General features: G+C 39.0%; 1 protein-coding gene and 1 long non-coding RNA gene across 2 annotated transcripts in view; one reads left to right on the forward strand and one right to left on the reverse strand.

Annotated features, from left to right (window-relative positions):
- LOC121510129 overlaps nucleotides 1-17335 on the forward strand; it is a 61178-nt gene that overhangs the window by 17406 nt on the left and 26437 nt on the right. The window lies entirely within an intron of this gene.
- Nucleotides 16840-17335, reverse strand: part of rasef (RAS and EF-hand domain containing) — a 31853-nt gene continuing 31357 nt past the window's right edge. Inside the window, exon 17 of the mRNA XM_041788052.1 lies at nucleotides 16840-17216. Coding sequence (XP_041643986.1) covers nucleotides 17114-17216 — 103 coding nt within the window. The 3' untranslated portion in view covers nucleotides 16840-17113. The remainder of the gene's footprint in view (nucleotides 17217-17335) is intronic.

Genomic DNA, 17335 nt, shown 5'->3' on the forward strand with positions numbered 1-17335 from the left:
AGTTGAGAACCACTGCTCTAGACTCAAACTCTACAGCAGTGCTGCCCAAAGTGTGGGCTGGAGAGTACTGAAGGTGGGTCACAAGAGGCCATTTACAAAAACATAAAATCCTCTAAATTGTTGCGAAAACTAAATGCGATTTTAAAAGCCATAAAATACATGAATCTAGACCATTATTTTAAGTATTAGAGATAACAAAACAGACAGAAATTTTTAACTCATATCACCTTTTTAACATTTATTTTGCATAATGCTTACAACTGGTGTCATGGTTCAACTGGTGATGGATTAAGTGGTCGTACTCTCTTAACCATTCAACTCTGCACATCATGTCCTGATTTTTTCAGTGTCTTCGGACACATTAATGCTACTTGAGAAGAGTTTACTGGTCCACAAAATAGAAATACAGAGATGAATAAAAAAATAAAATTTAAGTAACTTTTTAGTTTCCTCATCAAAACTAAATAAATGGCAGTGGCTTGTTAACTTTACTTTGTGACCCCATAAACACTTTCTAAGTAATATTATTGTATTTTATTTTTTTAAAAGTTTATTAAAATGACACGTTTCTTTACAAATCCCATGGATTGTCTTCATGCTCAAATTTCACATTCCTCAGACACTTAAGTTTCACATTCTAAGCTGGAGTGGGGACGGGCGTATGTCTGTATCATGGACGTATCTCCCTTAAGGCTCATTTATGTTCTTCGTTTGAACTGCATATGGATATCGACAGACCTTTCTGTCCATACACTTTTCATTTTGCCCATTTTTTACCATTCTCTCAAAGCTTCTGGATACGGATCAAATGTGGCAATACTTCTTCCAATCGTGGGGCAGTGTTGAGCAATGCGACCAACAGTTCAACCCAGAGTAGCAAACACAGTGAAGAAGACTCATTTAAAACGACTCAATTGAATTTTCTGTAGAAATATGAACAAATAATGAGTGCGTTATTGGAAAATACAAATATATCAATGATGTTAGCTCAACAAAACTGAGCAGAGGATGGACTGCTCTTTCTTCACTCTATGAGACGGATGGAGCAGCGTCGAAGTTGCTCGGTGAGAGAAAATGACCTCCAGTGGATTTTTTCAGTGTCCACTGCAATGTGGGTTAGGGTTAAGGCTAGATGCATGTCAGTATGAGGGTATTGACGGGTGTAAAGTTCAAAACGCACTGATCTACTTTCATGCGTGTGTAAAGTAAAAATGAGCCTTTAGGGACATGACTGGACCAGTAAACTATCATTCTAATAAAAACAAGCAATGGGCTGCTGCTCCTGCTTTATAGGCTGAATACATTTTTATTTTATACTACCGGCCTCAAAGTGCGCCTGCTCACCAGGAGAATGCCTGGTATGTTAGATTGCCAATCCAGCCCTGCTCTGTCCTTATTGTGAAACTTAAAGACATACAGATGCTCTCCTGTATTTTACTCTGCTCACTGTAACACATCAGCCTCTTTAAATACAACCTCTAACAGATTCAATGACACTAAAATCAGTTTGAAGCCGTTTTTAAGCTCCATTGAACTCATGATGTTCTCACAGGAATTACCCCTAAGGACAGTCCTCACGCTGATACACACACAGACACCATGGCATCCACGACCTTTGACCTTTCACTGTGCCGCGACCCCATCATGATGATGTACAGCAAGCTTATCGTCTCCATGGTAACATGAACTAGTTGCACGGAGCACGGCCACAGGGGAGCGTGTGCATGTAAGTGTATATGTGTGGGGGTGTGTAGAGGTTGTATCAGAGGGGGGTGGGGCTGGAACACTCACTCCCTCTAATAGGGCTCTCCATCTGTCTATGTAAATCAATCCTGACCTCTGCTGAACTCTGGCTGTGCAGTTTGACAGTTAATCACTTGATAAGTGTGTTGTGTGTATGGGTGTGTGAGTGTGTCTGTATGAGCTATTGTTTCATGTTTGGTGTAATTGAGTACAGAAAAACAGCAGGCCACCAAACCATGCGGCAAAATACAGAAGCACAGTGTGATTGTGTGTTTGAATGTGTGTAATGATGGTAGGATGCTGTTGTGTCCTGACACTGTTGGTGAATCAGACTGAATTTGTCTCTGCTTGATAATGGCTAGTGTTTGTTTTTAAAGCTTTTTATGTTGAAATATCACATACAGCAAACAAAAGTTTGAATGGCTAATAGATATTTTATGTCGTGTCCACAAATAGGCAGGTATTTTCTAAAATGATCCCGTCCACACATTTTATTCTCACAAACATTTCATCCACATAAAAATGCATAAAACACAAATCTGTGCTGTGAAGAGCTCGTCATGTCAACAGCAGTCTCAACTTCCATGTGAGTGCAGAGAAGCTCGTTTAGAGACAGTAACAGTGTCCTTAACGTGAATATTTTCTCGCCATTACTCCCCAGTGACCATTTAATTTTCAAAGATGCCCCATTGAGGGCTGCACAGATATCAACACTAGTATCTGGTATTGTTGCTGATACCAAGCTTTAGAACCAAGCATTACAGGTTCCAGTGTTTCCCATCAATTACCTAGACCATGGCACTCCTCCATAGTGTAATCCTAAACACCGTAGTCTAATTTGCCCCACCAACTCTGCCTAGCATATTCCTTTGGCTCGATCCATGTGCTAGCAGTGCTAATGCTAGTAGCTACTGCTATTCAGTTTTCGTTTGTCGTAAGGATGACGACTTGTGCAACTTAAAAGATCCATTGTGTGAAAACTCAAGGACTTTTTTCCTTTCTTTGGAGTCTTTGTGGAACATGTTTCACAAACACAATCATGTTATCCTCCTCAGAAACACTGAAAACTCTCACACTAGCAAAGTAAACATGTAGTCCCCTGAGTAATAAAGAGCATCTTTGTTATTGGTGGTTAAAATTTTATTATCAGGATAATAAAATTATATTAAATATTTCCGATACCGGCAGATAATTATCACACATCCCTTGTATTCATAGTGGATATAAAACAACTCTTCACACCCATTAATAAGGCAAAGAGAAGGAGGGAGGCAGTCAGGTGATAGATTTTCAGTTGTACCTGAATGAAACAGTCACCAAATTTAGCTATTTGTTGCATATTTCATAATTCATTCTGGAGCCAGAGAATATACAGTGCCAGGGCCCTGTTTAACATTCTTTCTGGGGGGAAAAAAACCCTAGCTACACCCCTGTACAGTGCATTCAGAAAGTATTAAGACCCTCTTCACTTTTTCATTTTTCTTATATTGCAACCTGATTTCAAAGTAAAAAAACAAAACATTTCTATCATCATTAATCTACACTCAGCACCCAATAATGACATAATAAAAATAGAATTGTAATATTTTTTTATTGCAAATTTATGAAAAATAAAAAAACTGAAAAATCACATTCACAGAGGTATTCAGACCCTTTTGCAGAAACATTTTAAATTTGGCTCAGGCTCCTCCCATTTCTCTGGATCTGTGCTGAGATGTTTCTTCACCCTGATTTGAGTCCACATTTGGTAAATTGATTGGACGTGATTTAGAAAGGCTCATACCTTTCCAAAGAAGGCCTGACAATGCATCCACCTTCATCCACCTTTAACTTGAAACATATGTTGTTGATTCTTGATTGTATTGCTTGTGTGTGGTCTTTCACTTGTTATGATCTGTCTTGCATCACTTGATAAATAAAATAATAATAATACTAAGAATTATAACAACAATAAAAGTTCACAAAGCCATGTTTTTACAAAGGAACTGCTGAAATTTAAAGGGCACATAGTTAAAGCATTAACTGCAGAAGTCTCAACAAGATGATGGAGATGCGCTGCTGCAAAATGTCAGACTCCAGCATGCTACCACGACACAGTAATACAACCAGCTCATTTGCAAAGTCACATTATGACTTGTCTTGAACTTACTTTTCATTTCAAGCTCACTAGTACCCCATTGGTTACTTTTTGCAAAAATAATATATTATTTTTTGTTTAAAAGCATGTTTATGACAAAATGAGGGGGAAAAGCTGATTAAACTGCCTCTAAACTCAGTCCCAAACATGGCATAGCTATCTATTGTTACCGCTATGGCATGGGAAGTATCAGTGATTTTCTAAATATCAACAGACTGCAGTGAGTCAGCTGAACTTTTTAGCACTGCTTTGGTTCACTTTGTACCACAACAGAAGTTTGCCAAAACAGTAGGATGGTACAGATTTGTTATTTTGTGCCTTTTCCCTACTTTGGACTGTTGAGACATGAATAATTTAGAACCAGATCAAACTGAACTGAAGCACAGCTATGGAGGGAGTAGAGATAACAGTAGGAAAATATTCGAAAAAGGACTTAAAGTTTATTTCTTTTATTTTTCTGCAGTTAGAAGGACAAACCTCCTCTGCCGATGTTTATCTTCAGCAAACTTACGTTGTTTGTGATAAGCTGGAGGGCAGCTGCTCTGTAAATCAAATCTAGGTTACATTCTCGAGTGAACAACATGTCGATATCGGCTGCTCTCGTGCGCGACAGAAGTGGTCGATATGTCAATACAGGTTCTAGACGAGATCTCTATAATGTTGTGGAGACAGGGAGGGTCATTATGTCAGCGGGGGCCTGCTAAGTGTGCACGCACACACAAACACACAGATGTCGATGGACTGCTAGCACTGATAGATTAATGTAAATGCACACAATCTGTCTTTCGTGCTCTGACTCAGATAAACCTTATGGATCTTATTTTTAGGGGTCAAAATGTTGTTTTGAAGCTGCACTTTGACACTTTCTCGATCAGGAGTACTGATGTGTGGTCTGAGGGGATTCAGTTTATAGAGAGACATCGACTGCAGCTGGAGATCATTGACAAGACATCAAGAAAACACAGTTTAGACACTGTGAAGAATCCAGCCTGGCAACCCCCGCCATCACTCGCCAGCTACTGTCATATCAACTTATCAGCACCATCGACATCCACATACATGTGAGTTTGAACACGGCCTTAACTGCTCTCGAAAGGAGCTAAGATAAAATACTCAGAGATATATGCTGGCATTCACACACGTTCTCGATTAACCTGATCAAGCTAATCTGTCAGATTAACACACTATAAAACGGCCGTTAATCCTCGCCCGTCCTTCTGCAGAGCTAACTGAGCGGTCATTGAGATAAAGAGAAGTGAAGCGTCCCCGCTGTCATTAAATATATTTCCTGCTATAGCTTTACTGTTTCATAACGTTCTCAGAAGCGGGAGCACAGCTTGGCCTATATGTCTGTCCTCTGAAACCATTTAAAATTTACTGAAACCTAATAAACCACCATGCAACGTGTTTGCATTCTTTTAAAACAAAACTGAGATTCTTACATATCCAAAAGAGTCTTTGAATGTAGTCAAAATTACCAATACTTTGACACTTTTTGATACAGTTGTTTTAAAAAGACACAATATCTGTCATTTCAACCATCAATGGCATTTAAAGTTCTGAAACTTTGGTCATATTTTAAATCAAACATGCTATAAGCAAGAAAAAAAAGCAGTGTTTAAATAGACCAAATACATCAGCAGTCTTTTGGTAACGTAGCACTGCCAGTGTATTTGTGAAATTTTGCAGGATTGCATGCTTTATCCTGCAATTTTTTTGTGAATAATAACAAGAGATAACCCAATATCAGGGGCCAAAGATTTCTACTTTTGTTGCTGGGGTTTCGAAACATGCATTTCTTTACAGTTTCACTTTTATAAATCTCATATCAGAGTTTAAATATCTGATTTTGTTACAATTCTATACACTATACACAGTAAACAAGGCATCATGTTTACTCTCTTAAAATAAAACTAATACAATGCTTAAATCAAACAAAAAGCAACTTTTGTTGTCTAAAACCCACTAAAAGCACTTTTAGATATATCTCATTTTATTTGGTGAAAGATAATAGTACCAAAATAATCCACATATTATTATTTGCCTTACAAATTCTATCTGGTGGCATCAAATCAAGATTACAGACCCATATGAAGGCATTGTGAAGATTTTATTCATGATGATTTTTGCATAGTTGTGTATTGTAAAGTCAGCTTTAAGTGTGCATTACTTGTAACAGCTCTCTGGGGAGATGCTTGAAATACATGAAATTTTTACTTCTCAATCCTAGATATTACCTTTTACATTCTCATGTAGATTTAAATAATAGGGCTTTTTCTTTATTTGAGACTTAAAAGCTTTACATACTATTTATAAAGCTGTAGGACAAGATTTAACACACTAACACTGAAACCCATCCCGTTTTACATGAGGCTGCTGCCCTCTGGCCTCATCAGGGGGAATTACGCTCAGGGTGTTAACAATGAGGTGCACAACTCACTAAAGCTCATGTTTGTACATTTTTCATTGTTTTTTGAAATTAGAAATAATTAATTTGTTCATTAAGAGCGCAGAAATGTCAATAAATAAATCAACATGTAATGATAGTGATGTATCTATAGTAGGCGCTAAGGTAAACTTAATGTGCAGCTACTTCAGCTGCTATAAATGTTGATGCACAATCATGCACAGGCAGAGCAGGTATCGATCTGCCAATATTTACTAAATATTAATAGCTGATACCAATTTCAATGTTGATACTTAAATGTAGTTCAAACCTAAACTTCAGTCCTTTATGGGCACAATTTCAAGTTTCAGAATGAAAAAACGGACAAATTTCAGCCCTTCAAACAGACTTTAAAGTGTAAGAAATTAGAATGAGTAAAGAAAAAAACTTTAGCTGACATAGATTAGATAGTCCAACCAAACCACTAACCACTCCACTAAATTATTTGTTTATTTGGCCAATATTTACAGCTGATATAGGCAGATTTGTACAGCTAAAATACTGGTTGGAAATTTTGGCAGAAATGTTCATATCTGCAATACCAATAATTATGTTTTAAGCTTAAATCTTCCAATAACAATTTCATACCAATAATACAATGTTCCAATGTCATTTAGGACCCACCACTGCCTCCTTAAGAGAAATAGTGACCCAAACTTTTGAAAAATCTCAACCACTCAAATGTTTCTAATAAAGAACTTGGCAGATTAAATAAATTGAAATCTTGAGACCAACACTGAAGTTTACTGATCACCATAGGAAAGACTATAGAATGCATGTATTTATGTCCCTTTAGGGCTTCAATGCAATAGACTTTTTTGTAACATTTTTTCCCTGGCACACATTTCGTGACCCACGTGAAAGAGCTTCATGACCCACTTTTGGGTCCCGACCCACCAGTTGAGAACCATTGATTTAGGAGACGCTTTTATTTAAAGCGACATACATTTGGGACAGGTGTTGAAGGCACGAAGGACCTTGCTCAAGGGCCCACACTGGATGCTCAAAATGCTCTGACCAGGATTCAAACAGCCAATCTCCTCTATCAGAGTTGGCAATGTAAACCACTGAGCTATCCAGCCACAATATTTAATACTGTACATGTTTACTACAGCAACGACTGCAGAGCAAATTATCAGGACCGACCCTTCTTCCATCCAGGATCCAGGGTTAGGTAACATCACTGTACACCCCCCTTACACAAAGTGATTAAACTAGTCCTTTCTAGTAGGAGTTAAAGGGCACTGCACGCCAAAAACAATCCAACACAGGAACAGTTTCTTCTTTCCCCACTCTAATTAAAGCTTAAGAGTCGCAGAAAATATAACTTTAATCTCACAAGCACCTTAGCCCTGTTCAAGGTAAAATATCCTGCACTGTCACTTTACTGCTTTACTGTACCTTAAATACTGTAAGAAAACTCACTGTAAAATACCTCTCCTCAGGCATATTAATCTAAACTTGCTTAAATTATCTTTCTACCTCATGTAAATCCACCACATTTTGCACATTTTATTCTTTTGATTATGTCTATTCAGAATTCTCACAGGCTTTGCACACCTGGCAACCATACCATCAGTACACACAGACTTCTATTTAAAATACCTATCAAGAGCTTGTACAAAACTAAAGGGAGAGATTAAACAGAGGCTAAAATATGAGAAGACTAAAAGTAGCAGCACAGTATTAGAGTAAAATAGGTTTAAAAATAAAGAACTGTGGTAGTATAGCTGTTAACAGTTTTCAGCCTTGATTTAAAAGGACAGAACTGAACATCTTTTAAAAAAAAACTTCAAACTAACAGCTAATGATACTGCTGCACACTCAGCAAATCTACTGAGCCCCACACCCCCCAACACAGCGAACGTGCACACAGCATGAGCCGGATTGGCAGACATCCCTGTATCTTTGATGGTATTGTCAAAACCAGACATGACAAACAGTCTGACAGACTGTGTGGATGTGTGTGTGTTAGCGTGTGTGTATGTGTGGCGTGTGTCTGACATGGCGGTGGATTTGGACAGACAGTCTGCCAGTCCAGATGTCATCAGAGTGACCAGTGGTCCCATTTTCTGACCTTTGATCTTTCCAGATGGTGACACCCTGCTCTCTCAATCAGGGACCCCCCATCCGCACCCCACCCACTCCTTCTCTCAGTGTGGTGTGTATGTAAAAGTTTCAAAGACTGATTGATGAGGATTGAAGGAGGAGCCCCAAGGATTTAAATTAATTTAAGCTTCAGTGAACAAGTTGATTTAAACTGTTTCACTGTTATTTTTTGATGCCACTTGATTTTTTAAATAGGAGATTTTATGTGAAAATGCACTAACTGCAGCATTGAAAAATAAGCTTTTGTTTTGGATCAACAAAAAATCACTATGGCTGTGCTCACCAGGCTGCACCAGGAAGTTTTGTAAATTATGTACAGTATTGTTCCTGATTTTTTTTTTTCTTTTGCTTTTTTTTTTTTGCATTTTTGTCCCACTTCATTGTTTAGGATCATCCAACAAATTTTAATGTTTGACAAATATAACCAGAGTTAAAACGAAATGCAGATTTTAAGTAATGATTTCTTTTATTAAGGAAAAGCCATCCAAACATACCTGGCCCTATGTAAAAAAGTAATTGGCCCTTAAATCAATAACTGGTTGTGCCACCTATGGCAGTAACTACTGCAAGCAAACATTTGTGCTATTTGCCAGTAAGTCTGTAGAGGAATTTCGGCCCACTGTTCTTTGCAGAATTGTTGTAATTTAGACACTTTGGAGGTTTTCCAGCATGAACGGTCTGTTTTAGGTCATACCACAGTGTCTCAGTTGGATCTAAGTCCGAACTTTGACTCCAAAATGTTCATCTGTTTTTTTTTTTTTTTTGAGCCATTAAGGGGTGGACTTGCTGGTGTGATTTTGATCATTGTCCCACACCACCACCACGCTCGATTGTTGGTCTGATATTCTTTTCATGAAATGTTAGTCTCACCCCAGATGTAACAGGATGCACACCTTCCAAAAAGTTCAACTGTTGTCTCGTAAGTCCACAGAATATTTCCCTAAAAGTCTTGGGGAACATCAGTTTGTGTGTTCTTTTTTGTCAGCAGTGGTTTTGGCCTTGGAGCTCTCCCATGGACGCCATTTTTGCCAAGTATCTTTCTGATGTTAAATCATGAACACTGACCTTAACTGAGTCAAGTGAGGCCTTCAGGTCCTTAGATGTTGTTCTGGGTTTTTTATGACCTCTGGATGAGTTGTTGATGCGCTCTTGGTGTCTTTTTGGCAGGCCAGTACTCCTGGCAAGGTTCACCTCTGTTTTCTCCAATTGTGGATAATGGCTCTCATGGTGGTTAACTGGAGTCCAAAAGCATTAAAAATGGCTTTGTAACCCTTTCAAGACTGATAGATGTCAATGTCTTTGTTTCTCATCTGTTCTTAAATTTCTGTAGATGACGGCACGTGTAGCTTTTGAGATGTTTTTCGCCTACTTCACTTTGTCAGACAGGTTCTATTTAAAGAGGGGGTATTATGCCTTTTTTCAAGGCTTTACACCATCTCTCGGATACTCACGTAGTAGCCTTACATGGTTTACAGCTTAAAAACCTCCTCATGTTTCTCACACTGGCGTCCTGAAAAACCCTTATTTTAACCTCCGTCTGAAATGTGTTTTTGCTGCTGTCTCTTTAACTGCTGTTTTGAAGGACTCTGTTCAGGAAACTACATGCCAAATGTGTTTTTACCGAACATTAAACTGATGTTTTTATTTCATGGATGAATTTCACATAATTAAAGAGACAGGCCATTAAAAGTGGACTTTTGGGTTAACACTATGAGCTACTTTCAGAGCTTTCTGGGATCACTTGCCACACAAACCTGGAGGGACCCTTTTAACAGCTTTTATCCCTCATTATGACAAATTCATCCATGAAACAAAAAAGGGTGGTAACTGTTCAGGCAATACTAGGACTGTTGCTGTTTCATAATGTTTTCTTTGCTGTTTGAAACTGAGGGAAATTGACTTCCTGTTTGGGTACAGACCTGGCTTTATTTAAGAAAATAAGAAACTCAGGGTGAGGATAATACCATGAACTTAACTACAGAAAAAGGAATTTGTTATGGTCTGAAAAGGTAACAAAGGAACAGTAAAAGGTAAATGTTTAATAACACAAGGTGCAGATGACCTTTGAGTGGTCCACTTGTTTGTCTGTGAGGGTTTTTTCAAGGAGAGTTGGCTGCAGGGAGAAATTGCAGTGGAAAGGGACAATGAAGCCTGCAATTAATCGTGATTAAACAAAATTAATTCACTAATTATCAACCTTAATTAATCATGTTTAATGCAAAAATACTGACAGTCCTAATCTGTACATTTTGACAAAACTCCGTAGCCACAAATTTGTCTGTGAAATTGTTTTAGTGTTTTGTAACGTTTGACCTTTCCTGAACCTGCAGAAGCAGAACAGTAACGAGAAGCTGCTCTTGCTCCTCTACACTAATATATTCATTACTGTCATTAACCTTCCTGCTACACAGTTCTCTTATCTAATTATCCCCCGTTACCCCCCCCACCCACACACACACACACACTCATCTGCTACTCCCCACACATCCCATCCCCACCTACGCTACCCCACATGTTGTTTGACAAATGAGTGGTCTCGCCTCATCAAGCACATGACAATGTAAACAGATGGGAGGTGGAGACAAGGACCCGTGCCAACTCTAAACACGCTAAAATACACACAAACGCGCACACACACACACAATCAGACTGCAGTATCCCTGACATATGTTGCATTTATTCAAACCAGCTCTGCTCGGAGACACTTGCAGACGCTTGGGGAGTATGGCTAACAGGAGAGTCTTTGAAAGCAGCTGGATTATCAGATTTATTGATCTGACTCTTTTGTTTCTTCGTCCTGGGGGGCAGATTGTTTGAGTATTAGGCCTAGCCACAAGTAGGCGTGTTTGTTTGGAAACAGGTTTATCTGTGCGTTTTGGCGTTACATGCAAGTAAAAACTGTGTCTTAGGTAGTTGCCAACTCACTTTCTTGGGAAAAAGATTTCGATAAACTCTGTTAACAGCATTTATGTGTAGACTTAGAAGTTTTGAGCTTGTGACATCACACTGTGCACCAGTTTTTCGGCTGTTTGAAGTCACTGGTGCAGTGTTAATTTCGTCGACTAAAACTATGACTAAAATTGTTCGTCGACAAACTTTTTTTTCCATGTCAAAAACTAGACTAATACTAAGAAAAATAGATCTGTGATGACTAAAATGGACAAAAAGTAGGTTAAGTTTTTGTCAAGATGACTAAAACTAGAGTGCAGAGAACACGCTGCCAAGATTTGGTACAAGATTTAGACAAGAAAATAAATGCTTGGACTAAAAGTAAAGACTAAATAAAATATGAGGAGTTTTTATGGACTAAAACTAGACTAAAATAAGAAAGGGTAGAAATGACTAAAATGTGACTAAAACTAAAATGCGTTTCTTTTAAAGACTAAAACAAAGACTAAAGTTAAAAATAGCTGCCAAAATTAACACTGCTGGTGTGCAGTGTTGTCACTTTTGTTTTGCTGGTTTTAACTGGACTTTTTACATTCTTTACACATACAAACACAGTTAATGTCTAATTATGCTGATAAACCAAAAATGCCAGATTGGACTAGAGAGGTCAAAGCTACTTCACTCTGAAGACACCAACACTGCCATCCAGGTTTGTGGTCTAGGGTAAGACCCTGTCCGGGTTAGTCGGATAACTTTGAGAATGAAAAGGTCATTGCAGAGGAACATCAAGAAAACTGCATGTCAAGGACCACTGCTGATGTAACAGATAGGGAAAATTATACTGGATAAAAATATTGTCTTTTTATTTTGGGGGGTATTTTGAATGTTTTGTTGGTGTTTTGAGAGTTAATTTCACCAAAATCTTCTGTTTTATTAAATTATTTTTAAGTTCTGTATTAGTATCATTATGACGCCCTCTGCTGGCAGTAAGGGGGTATATCGTGTCACTTCCGCCCTCTCGCCAGTCTGCTAAGAGCTCGACTGGGAGAGGTATGTATCCACTGTTGCTGGTTTATAAAGCATAAATATAAAAGTTCTCACTTTGAACTAACTGTTAAAAATAGTTTGTTATAAATATATGTACAGCAGATGAAATTAGTGACTTTTTCTTGTTAATTTAGCCTTTAAATCAGAGTGAGAGAGAGCTAGCTTGACACGTGTATGCTGTGTGTGCTTGTGTGTGTGTGTGTGGGCTGTTGTTGCCATTACATCTTCTGTGGGACACATTTTAAGCATTTCTTTTCCTCATGTTAGGCGTGTTTAGGGCTGTCAGGGTATACTGGTATTGATGATAATCATGGTATTAAAAAATAAAATTTCAATATCATGTTAAAAATGTGCATATGATAATATCGTGTAAATGATCCAGTGCCACTTGAACACAGTTTGTTTTGTACATCCGCCCTGCCTCCTCTCCCTTCTGTAGCACCTCAACAACCCCTCCCCCTTCCTCCTCACACACAAACAGGGCCGTTTCTGGGCATAGGCGATGTAGGCGGTTGCCTAGGGCGCCACGGTGAGGGGGGCACTGTCACAAGCCCTGAACATTTCTAATAAGTCCATCAATGTAACAGATCATCAACTCCTGCACTCCTCTAACTTCTGCGCCCCTTGTTCGTGAAACCGTCCAGCCTCACCTCGCCGCTCCCTGTCTCTCTTTCCATACGCGCCCCCAGCACACGCACACTGGGAGCCCAGCAAGACGTTGAGAGAAAACAGGTTTTCTTTTTCCTCGTTCACATGGCTCTTAACAGACAGGATGTAGAGATAGAGTCCTGCGTTGGACAGCTAACACCCTACCTGCCCATTCCCCCTTATTTCCTAACCATGAACACCTGCGGGTGCGTGTATGTCATCCCTCCCTCCCACCTGCACCCACAACATGCACGTCCAATTCCTCCTAAAGTCTGAACCTCCACGTAAAACACGGAATGACAGAAGCTGCGTTCAGGTTAAGAAATTATGAATAAACAGAGTAAAGAATAGACACAGAACTCTTCTCCACCACCACGCTAAAGCCGGCTTCAGGGGAATCTGGAGGGGAAAAATCCTCCACCTCAAAGGATCACTATGGGGCAGTAAGGCTATGGGACTCTGTCTGTGTCTCTTTCTGACAAGGGGACATCACTGTCACTCCCGCCTCATCTGGAAAACCCTGTCCTTTTCCCCTCCCTCCTCTAAGTACCAAACTGCTCACTTTCAGTGCAATTTTTGATTTACAGAGGTGGGCGGAGTTAGCTCTGAGCTGGGGGTTCACTTACACGTTAACACCAGTATTGGCCTTTCACAAACATCAGCACATCTGCAAATAATGAGGCATAAACCGTCCCCTTTTGTTTCCTAACTGCCTTAAACTTTTAGGAAGGTTGTGTGGACGTATAAATTAGATTTAATCAGCTGGCAGTGCAACAGTTGCTTTTCCTTACTGCTGAAACACTGTTTTTGAGAATCCACAGGTTATTTCTGTGGTGACTTAGAAACAGATTGGCTTGGCTGCCTTTGGATCAAACATACCTTTGTGTGTGTGTGTTTTAGTAGTAGTATTTGATGTATAAAATGAATTATAATAATAATAATAATAATAATAATTGGCACCTATCATAAACAAAAACAACCATCCATATCTCCCCTGTCACAATCACAGTTTCATGGCAACACTGTTCCTTAAACACTATAGTTTTATTGTGAAAGTCATTTTTGAAATGGACAGAGACGTAGTTACACAAAACACAAGACCGATAAGAACAGTGAGGGTTCTGAAAGTCACATTAAGTTACTCTAAGTCACATCACAAGTACAGCTGTGACCCATGCAGGGTCTGAAAATACATCTCAGAGGTTTCCGTATGCTCAGATATAGTTACTTTTGATCATGATTAACACATGTAGTGTTTATACTGTGTATAATCGACACGCTCATAGGAGGGTGAGAGCCTGTCATCATACTGAAGTACAGACATGAGAAACTGAACAGCTGAAAAAGGGATGCTCATACTGTTTCTCAATAAAACAAGCAGTTCATATGAAGATAATGACAAAATGAGACACTATTCTTCATCAGGCTGATAACATGCTACTATCTTTAGGAAAGAAACACTCAAGATCACATTTCAAATGAATGACAGTCATATACTGTAATGAAAATTCCTCTTCTTAATGCTCTTCCAGTTTTCATGACTTAAAACAGATCATGCAATTATTGAAGGTCTTGGTGCCAAAAAGATACACGACCATAGAAAACAGTCATTGGGAAGTCACTTGAAAACCACTGTAACACTGTAGGGGTAATAAAATAGATAATAAATGTGTGATACTATCATAAAGTCCACCATATTGCACCAGGGTTCATTACAGAAGCAAACAGCTCTTACATCATTTCTCACTGACCTCACATCGGCAGTCCATCTAGTCCACTTGCTTTTAGTTTGACATTCTGTGTTGTGGAGGCTTGTTTCCTGTGCGTCCACCAACGTACTGCAGAGGCGCTTTAAAACCGACACTTAAAATGATAAATCATTTATAACTGCTACATTTAAACATATGATAAGCGACTAAACAAGATGTCCTGTCAGTGTGAACACAGAGCTGAGAACAACAAATCTAGAGTATTCTCGCTTTCCTTAAAAAGTGATGACACAACAATGAACGTCATCTGATTTGGGTATATTTGAACATGTGATACCGTATTTTGGACCAGTATACAAAGCTGCTGTTGTTTTGTGGTGGTTCGCATTTTCAATCCAAAACCAACAGTCCAGTCAGGATGGTCCAATACCATTATTTCCATCCCGATTCAGATACCAGAGCGTTGGGTATCAGCCAATATGGAGTACCGATCTGATGATGGTGTAAACTCTCTGGTAGTCTGTGCTGTGGAAAACTGGCATTTTTGCCCATCGTAATGCACAGCTGTGAGGCTTAAAGTTGTTTATTCTGCTAATAATTGTGAGTTTTACTGCTAGATGTTAAAATAACGACACATGGGGTTACATCAAAGGCTTTTTCTCCATTATGCTCTATTTAGGCCATCTCCATAATCATCTGCGTGTTTAAGCATGCACAGTTTGACAGAGCATGACGTTAGCATTCAAGCTAGCAGCAATTGATGATCTCATGGATAGTATCAATGAAACAGTGCAAATGCTAGCTTCAAGAGGAGAGTACAAGGCTATGATTTATGGTTCAAAAGTTATTTAACTTAAATAACCTATGTCACTTCTTGTCATATCTGGAAATGCTGGTCTGGAAGGGTTTTTAACAAATACAGAGAATAATGAAAGTCATGTTGCCTCCAACCTTTGCTACAGTGGGTCCTTTCCTTTTTTCATTGGTTCTTCTTCACTGCTCTTAAAACAGTAGTTTATGTGTGCAGTGTTTTTGAGCAGTGAAAGAAGAATCAATCTCTGGTTTCTAATGCTAACATATAGCATGGCTAAAGCAGAATTGCATTGGATTGGTGCATAAACACATCTACTCAATACCAATCCCCACATTCTCAGCAGTATCGGACGTACATTCGATGCTGGTATAGGAATCAGAGCAACTCTAGAGTCCAGCATTGTGAGCATAAAAACGGCCACAGCATCAATTGCTTTTTTGTTGTTTTCATGCACACAAAGCTCTGTTGGAAAGTGTTAAACTTTTGGAACAGTGCTACATTCGTCTGTGCCACTTCTCTCACTGGCCAATCAAATCAAGAAGGTGCAGGACTTATGATGTCAGCTTTATCTACAACGATGGTGTGTAGAAACTGACACTGTTTCCTAACTTCATGTAACACGAGGGCATATCAGTGACAAAATCAGCTTGATAACACTGATTCTCGCTATACTATCTTGGCAGCAAGAGAATAATGCAGAGGAGAAGAGGTGAGAGCAACATTTTCCTCCGCTGACCCATCACTGTTTTTCTCTGTCACTTAGTTGAGATGGGCGAGGAACAAGGGAAGAGGGAGATGACAAGTTATCAGGAGTGTCTGACAGGACTGTTTCCTTGATTTTCTTTCACTTTCCTCCTTAACAAAACTTGTTAGCTTGATTTACAAAGACAGTGAGAGATAGTGGGGCATTAAAAATATCCATAGCTATATAAGAAATGTCAACATGGAGGCAAAACTATTCAGCTCAAAGCTGTCAAAACCTCATCAATAGAAAGTGTTGCACTTACATTTGTCTATATTGACAATAAAAGGGCCAGATGTCATACCTTTAACAGAGGAAGCTGAAATTCACAGGGCAGAGAATTAGAGAATTAAACTGTTCAGATCCGTCTGCCACATTCTCACTTCATTTTCAATAATGACTTTTCTTTTCAGCAGTTCATTCAAAACTTACTTAACCTGACAGCTGGGCAACTTCTACCTGACAGTACCAGCCTGGACAACTTCTACCTGACTATACCAGCCCGGGCAACTTCTCCATTCATTCTGAATTATGTGGAAGGATCTGGTGCAAATATGTATGATAGCATTAGAAAAGCCCATGCTAGACAGTCTCATAAATACAAAGTAGCAGAAACACATGTTTAAATAACCTTGATAAACAGAGAAATGGAGCTCCTGAAGACTTGTTCTGCTGTGGTCCCAACATTTTCATTTGGTATTGCCATGTTGATTTTTTTTTCTGCAGGGATTTTAGTTTCTTTTGTCAGGTTTCTTCATGTGTAGTCCTTTTTCCACTTGTGCTGAGTTTACATGAAGACAATGTCGGTGTCCTGTTCTGACAAATTTGATCAGTTGCAGCAGGCGAAGTTTGGTTTTTTCCTTGGAGCATCTAAGCTGGGCAGCTTCTGAAAGTGACTGTGGTCATTGAAAGTATCCTGTTTGATTACCTGTCTGTGGGGTGAAAGCAAAAGAAATGTGTAAAACATGAAATTTAGAAAAAAAAAACAATGTTTATTTCTGTTAACAGGGACAGAAGCTGAAGAATATAGACCCCAGTAACTCTCAAAGAT

The sequence above is a fragment of the Cheilinus undulatus genome, linkage group 5 (assembly GCF_018320785.1).
Source record: "Cheilinus undulatus linkage group 5, ASM1832078v1, whole genome shotgun sequence".
Taxonomy (NCBI): Eukaryota; Metazoa; Chordata; class Actinopteri; order Labriformes; family Labridae; genus Cheilinus; species Cheilinus undulatus.